We start from the raw sequence: 12,658 nt of genomic DNA, 5'->3' as shown, positions 1-12,658 counted from the left end.
AGGGCAGGTTCAAGGCTTGTCCTCTCCCCAGCCACAGCCCTCCCCATCCTCTGACCTTCTTTTCTGCTCCCTGTCTGTTGTCCCACTCAGGTACTCCTTGAGCTCAAGCAGAATCTCTGGATCATGTCAAATTCCTGGAGCAGCAATAAAGCACTTCCCAAAAACAGGAAAAACTTTTGCTACCCCTGTCAGGATACTTGAAGGTCTTCGTAAAGAAAAATTCCATGCAAGTGGTCAGAGGAAGATGCTGTACAAAATTAGTTTTGGTGCTATAACCTTACCAAAAACTTGTCCATTGAGAGTCAACAATGTCCTTCAACACTCCCAAAGGAAAACTTATTGCCAAAGTGAAAACATAGGAAATGCTGTATGGAGGTGATAAAGGAATTTGGGGCGGGCTATTGATTTTCGTGTGGGAAAAAGAGCTGTAATTCTTTCCTGCTTAAAAAATCACTTACCCTGTTATGGTGTTGAAACTATGCTGAAGTTCTCACCTTCTTTATCCTTCATATACTTCCGTAATAAGGACACAATACCTACTGCCCCACTTTAAGGTTTAGTCAAGGGCTATATATAAAATAGCACATGGAAATCCTTCTTAGCCCAGTCCTTGAAGAACATTTTCAGCTGGTCTATCAGAAAACAGCACTTCCTTTTGCTGTCTTTATTGCAGGTAAATTATCCAGCAGCACAATTTTGACACTTCCTTACTGAGTTTGACCCACTTTAAGTGCTATTATAAACAGACCGAGTTTATCTATTGCACTGTGTAGCATGGAGACCCTGACGTTGCAAAGCCCATCATTTCCTGTGGTGACAATGATGAATAGCTGTGGTCAGGCAAGCAATGTTTCACAACTGCAACACTTTTATTGAAAAAAAACTTGATCCACCAAAAGGCTTTCCGCTGGTTTCAAGAAAGCAGCAATAGATTCCTGAAAATTAAAATGTTTCCAATATTAAATGCTGCCTATCAGTGTGATGCAAATTACTATATAATCTGATTCAGAAGAGTAATATAAGTTTGATCACCATGAATGCAGCATCATTGAGGGTTGGTGTCAAATAAACTGCCAGGATTTTATCCAGCAGAAGGAGGGGAAATGACCTCCATACATTCTGGTTTACCTTCCTGCAATAACCTGAAGAGTGTGTGTGTGTGTGTGTGTGTGTGTGTGTGTGTGTGTGTGTGTGTGTAGGGGGAGGGTGGGGGTTGGGGGAGGGAGATGTCAGGATTTGCTCCCTTTATTTAGCAATAAGATGTTTCACTAAAGAACTGAGTTGCAACAACAACAGCATCCATTTACATAGCACTTTAATGCGGCAACCCATCCTGAGGCATTTTTAGGAATGTTATCAAACAAAAATTAACTGAGCCACTAAAGATTTCCGATTAGGTGGGTGAAAGGCTTGGTCAAAATGGTTTTATTAAGCACCTTAAAGGAGAAGAAAGAAATAGAGGGATAGCGGCATGGAGTTTAGGGAAAGGATTACAGATATCTTGGCAGGTTGCAGGACCGAAGGAAGTTAGAGATAGGGTGGGGCAACTTGAAAGGCTGATGGAAAATATTCCCTGATGTCTATATCTCTGTTGGCTGGAATGAAATGTTTTGTCAATAAACAACGATGGAAAAATAGCCAATCATGAGTATGAAAAGGCTGTCGAATGTACTGTTGAATGTTTGCCTTTGCCAAATCCCCGGTATGAAAATAACCCCTAATATAAAGAGTGTTACAATGAATGGACTTTGTATTACAGATAATTTGATCAAATAATCAGTTGCATCATTTGTTGACTGAGCACCAAAACTAAGGCACCGGGAAGAAACTACTTAAATCCTCAGTGACTATACCAATGTTTTATAATGCAGTGATAACCAGTCACAGCATGCTTAAGGATCATACTGTGATTTATATTCATCATCAAACATTGATGGCAGCCTGAAGGCAAGAAGAGCATGCAGAGACCAAATGGAGTATTCATTTGAAGAAAAATATTATTATTACTATGGAATGAACTGATAAGTATGTGCACTGCATTGGTTTCCTTCTTTGATTCCAGTGGTCATCTTCTTGAATGTGGTCTAACAACATGTGACAACAGGTCAAGTTTTACTCCATAACCCCAGCTGGAACAACTTGTAAAATGAAGCAACTTTTAATTCATAGAATAAATTTTCTAATAGCTCATAGTTGGTAGGAAGACTCTTTTGAGTTATTATGCCCTGCATCATCAGGTTCCACTGTTCAAGTAAATTGGACATCTCCTGGGCCCTTTGGAAGGGCTAACATGGAAAGCCAGATTCTTCAGAGCTGCTTCTGTGCTTCTGCTTTCAATGCTTCACATGTAAGTACTTAGCTTTGAACAGAAGCTCTTTGATTTCTGGGTCTCTTTGTTTTTAATACAGGAAACTGTTCAGAATGTAAAATGTGATTCATTTCTGTTTTGACACATTGATACAAAGTTAATATAAAACCAGTCACCATGAATTTTGTATTTCTTATAGTTTCAGAGGCCTTATGACCATTCACCACCATTTCGATTTGGGACAGTTCCAAACGGAAGCACAGAGAGAAACATCAGAAATAACTATCCAGATATGCATGCTTATATGTCCAAATACAATCAAAAAGGAGTGCAAGATGCCCTGGTTAGCCTGAAGAGTGGGTAAGTATTAGATGACACTTACTAATTTATCACAATACAGTTCCTAGCTTTTTTTAATCAAAGGAGCAATGGCTCTTCAGGTTTGGTTTATACATGTAATGTGTTAGGAAGTTATGTGAAATCTTTATAATTCACTGGCTTGGCGTCAGCTGGAGAACATTTCTGAGCTTCATGCTTTGGGAAGAATGCCTCGTCTTTGGATGCAGCACAGTGACGTTTTTCAAGAATGATACCAGAAATATTAAAAAGGATGGGTGTGCATTCATGCAAGACTTTTCAGGATATACCAGAGATTGTTACAGCCAATTAAGTACTTTCTGAAGTGTACTATAGGAAGCGTGTCTGACTATTTGCACACAGCAAGCTCCCACAAATAGCAATATGATGATCATTGATATTTACAGCATAGGAGGAGGTCAGTTGGCACATTGGTCCACTCTGACCAAAAACAGACTTTGGATTAAACTCACTTCCCAGCTCTTGGTCCTCAACCTTGCAGCTTTTTAAACACTCATCCATAGTGACCAGATCCTCTGTTTTTAGTGATGTCCATTGAGGGAAAAAAAACATTGACAGGACACCAGAGGGAACTCCCCGGCCCTCCTTTAAAATAATGCAATGGGATGTGTTACACCCATCTGAGGGCTCAGTTGAACATCTCATCCAAAACATGACTCTTCTGACAGTCTCTGGAGTGGGGTTTGAAACCACAACCCTCTGAACTACTGCATGGTGAATACTTACCAGTGTGTTGAGAATTCAATTGCATGGGAAGATAGAAAACCAGGATTGATCGCCTTCGAATGAGAGAGATAAGGCTGCTGTATTTAACAAAAGTTTTCAAAAAGCTGGGGAAGGGGCTTGATCAAGAAATTAAGTTGAACTGCTTTCATTGGCTGCATGGTGGTAGATAATCAGGATATACATTTATGATAATTAGCAAAACATCAATGAGGAGATGAGGAGAACTTTTTTATGCAGTAAGTTGTTATGATCTGCAATGTAATGTTGATGTGATGGCTTAAACAGATTGTGTACTATATTTCAAAAGGAATCTTTTTAAAGTAAAAACTTGTAGGGTTGTAGGGAAAAGTCAGGGGAATATGGTTAAATAACTATCCCTTCAAAAAGAGCCAGGACATGAACAATAGCACAGGTGGCTCCTTCGGTGCTGTATCATTCTATGTGCACTGCTAATATTAAGAATATTCATTCAATATCAGTTGGACAGGGTGAGACACTGCCACTCTGTAGCTGGGACTCTCTAGCTGTATGTCGTTATGTGAGTTAGCGTGTTCTAAGACATTCCTACTTGATGTGAGTCACATTGATGGGACTGGGGATTGCTCATCTGAGGTTGGGGTTTTATCCCATCCTGCAAGTATAGGTGACCCTTTGCTACCTATCTACTGTCTGTATTACTGCACCTAACAACACTGCTGTCTTCAAAAGCAGATGAATGACTCAGAGAAATTCTCTTGGCTTAAAAAAGATGCTGATTATATGAAATTTCCAAGTAAGGCATGAATTGTGGATATTTCTTCTCAAATAGCACAGCACATTTCTATAAATGCCGACACTGGATTTATTCACATATGAAAGGCAAGAAGTAGATTAAGAGGCACTTTCATAAATAAACTCAATCCAGAGTCAGGTCCCTTAACTCAGACAAACTAACCTGTATTACCTGTGTGTTTGGGAGATGATGACTCATGCTTTCTATAAAGTTAAGTAAGATGGAAACAAAACCTGTATTTCTTGCTAATGCTGAATATCACTGAAGTACTGAGAGGCTTATTTGAGTGCTGGAATCCTACCAAATGCCAGTTGGTGGTGAAAGAAATAAAGTTTCAGCTCATTGACCTTTTATCAGAACTTCCCTGACTTGCTGAATATTACCAGCATTTTCAGTTTTTAGGTCAAATCTTTGGCACTTTTGGGATTTTTAACCACTCCTTAACAGGGGGTAAATTAAGTCTTAGAATCATCGGAGCAGCAGAGATGAATGTTTAACTTGGAAGATTCTTTGTGTTGACCCAGAATTTCCTGAGAGCTGGAAGCCACCTGTGCTTGCCACTTTCCTACCTGTTAGTCTGTACTTACCTAGAGTGGGTTCTTCAGTCCCTGCAGCCAGTTTCATCCCAAATGGCAAAGTTCTGTGGTTCACAGACCCTTCAGATCATAAATGCCAAGCTCCACCCACAGAAATGCTTTGATGGCCAGCTAAGTCATGTCCCCAGGATGAATTGACTGTCAAAATTGCCAACAGCTTGAATATTTATGAATGTCTCTATTTTCTTTTAAAAATGAACAGCATGCTTAAAGTTAATTAATTTTAAAAAATGTATACATTACCTGAAACTTGCCTCTCTCTTTCATAGTTGACCCTGCACCAGGTCTCACTTGGCTAAGGATTAGCAGGTAGATTCCTCAGTGTAACCGCTGGGAAACGGCAGCTAGGGAAATCACTGCCAATCACTACTGAGGACCTTTGGGACACATGCACTTATTTACACTTGCGCGGGAATCCTGAACATCCTGACAGTTACATCAGGAAATGCTGGCATTTCACAGGAAAATCCTAGCCATTATTCCCAATTAATTGTTACTTGATTTTGGGCTTGTGTGTGAAAGCAGTCAAGCTGTGATGCTGGTTCAAGCGTGGAACGTCATAGTTCACTGAGCCTTTGCATAGCCTGGCAGGTGGTTGCATAAGCTATGAGACTGAATCACACAAAAAATCTGTCTTTTTTTATCCTTTCCCAGGAGGAGAAGACATATATTTTACTGAGCCAATCACTGGCTGACAACCAAACACCATTATCTAATTAGAGGGACAGCATATCTTTGATTTTATTCTTAGACCCCTTACATCAGTTGTTTGACCAGTAGAACCAGTTATTAGGGCAACCACAGACCAGCTTAGCCAGTATGTCCCTATAGCAAGGAGATAAAACATTCCTGGTGATTAAGAATCCTTAGCAGGCGCCTTTGATGGGGGAAAATGACATTCCAGCCAGGTTGACCTTGGCTTTAAACACACCTTTTGCTTTCTGACTGTGTTTATGTCTGTTACTGTGATCCATTTTTTGACGGTGGTGTTCATCACTGGGCCTTAAAATTGTCTAATGACATAAGAAATAGGCGTCAGCCTTTCATACCTGCTCTGCCATTCAAAAAGATTATTTACCTCAGTGCCACTTTCCTGCAGTAACCCCTTTTCACTTTATTTACTAATGTCTAAAATAGTATAACATTTTTTGGATTGTCAGATTTTAAAAGTCCTGATTGCTAAATGTAATTGTCGACGTTGTTTGGCAGTCATATTATCTCAGTTTTTAGAGCCAAGTCTGCAGTGTGCATGACACATCCGTGCATTGAGGCTGCAGGGCATGCAGAGCGGCATCAAACATTGCACAACACTCATTTTAGGGCCACTTGCACAAAGTTCTGTTGCACATTCATGGCCCACGAGCAATGTGGCTTTCAAATGCTGAAGCAGGATCTACTTAAGGATTGGGGCCCACTGTCATTAGTTGGAGGACTGTCCTAAAGTACACAATGCCTTGGGCTTCATACTCGGTAGAATTTCATTCTGGTACTTCACACAAGGCTTGTATGTGCACCACTAATTAACCTTACATTTTTTCACCTTTTAGGTCACATATTTTTAATAGTTTTCTTAGTACAAGAAAGCCATTCAGCCCATCAAATCCAAACCAGTACTCAGTACATTCCCATCAGTCCCACTTACTTCTCTGTAACTTACTATCTCTCACATGTCCCATCTACTAACTCCTGTTTCTACTGCCTTAGGGGTTATTTACTCAGACCAATTAATCTATAGCATATCTTTGGGATGTGGCAGGAAACCCATGCAGTCACAGGGAGAACATGCAAACACCATGCAGGTAGCACGAGTGGTCAGGATTGAACCCGGGTCACTGAAGTTGCACTACCCAATTATTTCGATTGGGTCTATGAAAATTTTGGTCCTCAGTGCAAGGTATCTTCTGCCATTTATTTCTCCCCACCAACAAAAAACTGATAAGAGTAAACTCAATTTCAGCACTCTGATGTTCTATATTCCTTCCATATGCTCTGGATAAAAGGAACTGGTGGATGTATCATACTTAAATTTCCAGAAGGCAATTGCAAAGATTCTTCAGCAAAGGTTATTGTGGAAAATAACAGCTTACAGTGTGGGAGGTAACATTTTGGTGTGGAGAGAAGATTGGCTGACTAACAGAAAACAGGGAGTAGGCATAAATATGTCTTTCTCCGGTTGGCAAGATTTAATGAGTGACGTGCCACAGAGATCAGGGCTGGAGCTCAACATCTTACAATTTATATAAGTGACTTGGATCAAGGCACCAAAGATATGGTTCCTAAATTTTCTGTTGACACAAAAGATAAATAAAATAGTAAGTTGTGAATGAGGCATACAGTGAGATATAGATAAGTTAGCTGAGCAGGCAAAGATCTGGCAAATGGAGTATTATTAGGAAAATTGACTAGCATCTTGGTGTTTGAATGTGTGACAGGCAGGAAAAAAATCAACTGGTTCTTCAAATCTGCACCACATCACGATTGTCAGAGTACTGTGTCTAAATACTTCCTCCCTTTTGCATTCCCATCTCGCCCTCCCTCCATTCCCTTATGACCCACCTCACCAGTCACAGCCATGAACTCCTGAGATAAGTAACTGGAATGTACTTTGGTAAATTCAGCCTCATCTTCCTCAGGCAGACACACTATCTTGGAAGCCTCAGCATGAAAATGGTGAATGCATTCACAATGACTGCTGTGTTTGCACCTGTCCTTTGATACTTTTTCTACATCAACCCCCACCGCAAGGAAAAGGTTAACATTTTCCAAGTCTTGCAGAATGAATTTATCCTGGAAGCCAAGCTGGAAGGTAGAGGGAAGGGACATAGCCCATAGTCCATGATATATCATGGCATCTTAAACCCATTCCATGTAAATCTTCCCTTGTTAGATTTAATAGTGTTTAGATTTTGGACAAGCTGTGCCTTCAGGGCATTTATTCTACACAACTAATGGTAGCCTTGAAGAAACTAGCAGAGGTTGAGCCATGGTGGCATTTTACCGTGAGCAAGCATGGTCTGGGAGTAGCTGCTGTTATTCTGGAGATAGCTTGCAGTCCTGTTCCATGCCGTGTGCTGCATTGCAGCCCCAGAACACAGCAAACTGTTGCAGCACATAAATCACAGTGACCACTAGACTTCAGTCATCTATTTGGATGTATTAATGCTCAGGTGATCATATGCAGCACCCACTGTTACATACGTATTCTTCCATTGGACACATCTTTAATTTAATACTTTGGAGCTGTTAAATTTCCATTCTGAATTCCAATGTAAAAGGCAAAGAGAAATGTCCTGCATTTTGTGTATTTGCTCTTTACAGAACAAAACTGTAGTCTCATCTTCCTGGCCAGTATTCAAGTGATAAATTGTTAGTGAAGTGGGGAAGACTGAAATCACTAATAACTTTTAAGTACTTGCACTGTCCATGGGGACTTGCAGAGCGCTGTGGGGAACAATCATCCCATCCTATTCTATAGAGAACTGTTGGGCTCTAAGATTACTGCATGGTTTTAGTCTAGTTATGCAACCACTTAGTGCATCTGATCTGTGAAAAGAATTTAAACTGACCCTGGAGTATATGCTGTCTCTCTAATTAACGTTAAACGAAAATAGAATATCTATGAAAATCCAGTTGTCAAATAGGTTTAATAAAAATCAATATTACCAGCTAATTTATGAACAGGATATTGATTGTAATCCTAACAAAAACTATTGTCAGTCAGCAAGTTCATTCCACAAGGTTGGAAAGATCACAGTTTTTTGTTCATTCAGGAAAGCCCTGAGCTTAATACCTTTGGTTACTGATGCTGCTTGCTGGAGGCTAAAGTATGGATGTCAGATAGGATTGGTCTTGGTTGTAACATCTCCTCAAGAATCAGACATTCAGCATCCAGGTTCCATGTTACTTAAGTAAGATTTGTCTGGTATTTAAAGAATAAGGTTTAAATGATATTCAGTCAAAGAGAGTCCTCAGAAGCCTGAGAGCTGAAAGCTAGCAAGAGAGTAAACAAGAAATAAAAATACTCAAATACTTAGAAAGACTAACTCAGTGAGTGCATTTTCAAGCAAATGTTCTCCCAGCATGTTCTTTAAATTGGGAAATCAGAGACCTCCATCATTTGATTCTCCTACTACTAACTTTCATGGAAACCACGGGCTATATGCACACAATTGCCCTGCCTACGCTTGATGGGAGAGCTTGATTGTGTAATCAGCTAAATAATACCATTTTCTCTAGACTGCATCCTTTAACAGTCTTGAGTTTCAGCTCAAACCAAATGACCCTATTCAATGTCATTAATTAATTAAATACCATTTACCTGTCATGTCAAAGTTATGATAGTCCTTTTAAGTCTTGCTTGTTTCTTTATCAACATTAACATTTGCTATATAGTTGTGGAAACCGACAACAATTGATGGCAGCATCAGAAGTAGGAGTAGGGTATATGTCCCTCTCAGCCTGCTCCTAAAGCAATCCCAACCCCCCCCCCCCCCACTTATTTCCCTGTACCCTGTTCTCTCACACTTGCCCATTAACACCCTGCTGATTGTCTCACCATCCACCCACACTAGGGGCAATTAGTGGTCAATCAACCTAACAACCAGCACGTCTTTGGAACGTGGAAGGAAACCGGAGGACCTGGGGGAAGCCCAGGTGGTCACAAGGTGAGCATACAGACTCCACACAAGCCAGTAATTGATCATTTTTTAAAAGTTCCCAAACAGGCTGTGACAAGGCCATGGTGAGCTTAGGACCAGACGAATCTGACAATGTGCTAATGAAACAAATGAATGTATATTTGCTTTTGATTAAGATGTGCCTCTGAGTTTGGACCATGCCTCTACTTGTCTATCGGTGTTTTTTCCACACACTTCTCTCTCTGCTTGTTTCTGCCTGTCTCGCAATATCTGGTGTGTGCTTTTTCTTCCCCTCCTTACTTCTATTTGTCTGTGCATATTTGTATCTCTGTCCTTTTGCTCACACCTTAACTGCCTCCTGCAATCTCCTTGGTTTGGATCTCTGTTTTAATTTCTCTTGTTTTGCAGCTTCTTTCTGCCTCATGCCAGAGCTACAATCTCACATTTACTCGTTTCAAGAATCACTGTCATGCCCAAATATTGATTCAGTCCATCCTCTTTCTCTCTGAACTGCCTCTGCTGTCTTCTGACTGCTTCAGATTTATCTCCTCGCTCAAGTTCCATTTACTTATTTTACTTTCCTTGTCACCTTCCTCTCTAATCACTGACTCCAGCTACATTACACTCGTTGTCTGCCTCTGCCCTTAATTTATGTCCTTTCCTTAGACTCATTTTTTCATCTCTCCTTGATGATACCTCAATGATTTTATTTTTATTCAGCCTCTCTGTTATCTTGTCGCCTGTGGGAATATTCTTCTTTCGTTCAGTTCTGTCTCGTTCAATTTCTCATGGGTTGAGGAGAGTGCTGAGTAGTTTCACCAAAATATCCTCATTTTTTCACAAACCTAAGCATGGGGAACAATAAGGAGAAACCCTGCTGCAATAATTGCAATCATTAGCTACAAGCCATTTCAAAACTTAAAGAATAAACTGGACTAAACCAGACTGAAAGTGAAACATACCTAAGTGGAAATCGATCCTTTACTGCACATTCTAGATATGTGATATGTATGTGATTTGAACTCTGCTTCTGAAATTCTATCTCAATGTCTCCAAATTACTACAATGCAAGTTTAGTAAACATAAGAGGTTGAACTTATTCCCACATCTTTCTTTTTCTTAATTCAGATTTATATCCAAAAATAATTAAAGCTTCAGTGATGCTAGAATGATGAAAATGGAAACAGGTTGCCACACAAGTCCATCTATCATTGGAATAGAATGAAGGCCATCTGTATCTTAGCTCCATTTATTGTCTTGGCTCCACATCTCTTAATACCCTTTGTAAACATTAGCATTTATTCCCCCTTGCTCAAGACTTTGGCTAATAAGTAAATCGTTAAGATTGTTATCTATTCAATGGGGAAAAATATGAGCAACTTCCATGATAGAAAATGTATGATATTTGTTGTTAATTATTGAGTGCAGCGAGAGAGCCACTTTCTTTTCCAGCTTCTGAAATCCAATCTCATTCCTTTGATAGCTGGCCTACATTGGACGAAAAATTAATTAAAAAAAGTTGGCAGTAGAACGTGGTGATTACATTAGTTGCAATCCTGAATAAACTGACATCTAATTTATCAAACTTTGGTTCCTTATTAGATGCTGAGGTCTTAAGATACTTTTAAACAGTAATAACCTTAATGGACTAAAAGTCACAGTATTATCAAACAATGCGTTGCAGTCTTGCTCAGTGGAATGGATCAATCCAGCTTGATGTGGCAGAATGACTTTTGAAATATGTTCCTGGCCATGCAACTTAAGCTCATAAGAATTCAGCAAGTGCTGTGAGATCCTTTAAAATCAGTAGAACAGCGATCTGTGGTGGTGACCATATAGAACATTATGGAGAATGCTTTGCAACAGCACCAAATGCACAACTTCCATTTATAAAGGACCTCAAACATAGTAACATGTTTCAAGGTGCTTCACAGGAACTTTCCCAGGTATAGTTTGAGCCACGTAAAGAGATATTTGGCCAGATTATCCTGAAATTGCTGCTCAGTGTGTCCATCTGGCTGCACCAACCTGTTCCAGATGCAGATGAGCAAAGTGACCTTCTATACCAAGGAGGCCTACCCTGAAGCTGAGCAGGTCACCAAGTAGTGCATGGAGGCTTTGGGCGAACTGATGGTCAGGACACCCAACTTCCTAACAGTACACAGAAAGATTGAAAAGTTAAGGATGATCGCAGTAGCATTATATGCTTTGTAAGGAAAAGTGTTGACACTTCCAGGAAGACCACTCCTGGTGGTGCTTTCCTACTCCACCAAAACCTCAGGCTGATGAACAGGCAGGACCAACAATATATGGAGATTTTGCTCTTTGCTGGTACTTCCCCACAGTGGTCTTCACACCTCTGACCATACCTTAGCCAAATATGGAAGGTTGGTCTTGATGTTCAGTGGTTCCTGAGTTGAGCAATGAGTGGTGTGGGGCCTTGATCAGTGTAACGAAGTGATATGGGCCACCAGAGCAAGCACTTGCACCCCAGCACAGGCTGAGAGAACTGGCCAACCTCCACCTCCACCCCCCACACCCCCCTCAATTCAGCCAGCTGTCAAGAGTTTTAGAGGTTTTTATTCAAATTCTCTGATATACTGGAATATTTAAAAACAATAAAATGAAATAAGTAGATTTCTTTTGAGTTAAAATAATATCAACTAAAATACTCAAACACTTTAAAATAACTTAAAATATTAAACAACCACAAATAACTTTAGGGAGTCTGCCTTAATCTTCCTTTTCTCCCCTGCAGCCTTACAACCCCTATTGAAATCAGTGGGGTTAGCGATCCTGTGTCAGGTCTAAACTCATTCAGGTGTGAGAGCAGATTCCCCAATGTAAATCCTGTGGAATCTTAGCAGATCCCAATCCACCACTGGACTCCATGGGAAGTTGGCACAGAAAATGCCAGCTGGGTTTGGCTTGTAATTTTGCGACTTCCATGCTTCTGGCACATAGGCTGGAAAATGCTGGCATTTATGAGCAAAATCAAGGTGATTACACTTCAAGTGACATCAGAAGACCTTTTTGGGTTAGGGTGGAGGAAGGTGTGTGGATGTAATGAATGAGCTGCACTGCCAGACTAAAAATCTAGACCAATAGAACATTTCAATTCATTTGTATTTTGGGATGGTTGAGCATGTTATACATCTTTGCAAGTTTCAAATGTAATCGCTGCCCTTTCTTCAAGCCCATTCTTGTTTGGGTAACTATGATCTCTGTGAGTTATGTCTCA

The 12,658-nt window shown here is 40.2% G+C and overlaps 1 protein-coding gene across 1 annotated transcript in view; it reads left to right on the top strand.

The window, feature by feature from the left end:
• The window catches only part of grin2aa (glutamate receptor, ionotropic, N-methyl D-aspartate 2A, a), a 196,888-nt gene that overhangs the window by 144,411 nt on the left and 39,819 nt on the right, over positions 1-12,658 (top strand). Inside the window, exon 11 of the mRNA XM_052022037.1 lies at positions 2,508-2,668. Within this exon, the coding sequence (XP_051877997.1) occupies positions 2,508-2,668 (161 nt within the window). The remainder of the gene's footprint in view (positions 1-2,507; positions 2,669-12,658) is intronic.

This window comes from Pristis pectinata, chromosome 8, assembly GCF_009764475.1.
Source record: "Pristis pectinata isolate sPriPec2 chromosome 8, sPriPec2.1.pri, whole genome shotgun sequence".
NCBI classification, from domain to species: Eukaryota; Metazoa; Chordata; class Chondrichthyes; order Rhinopristiformes; family Pristidae; genus Pristis; species Pristis pectinata.
This window is presented reverse-complemented; position numbering and strand designations above follow the sequence as displayed.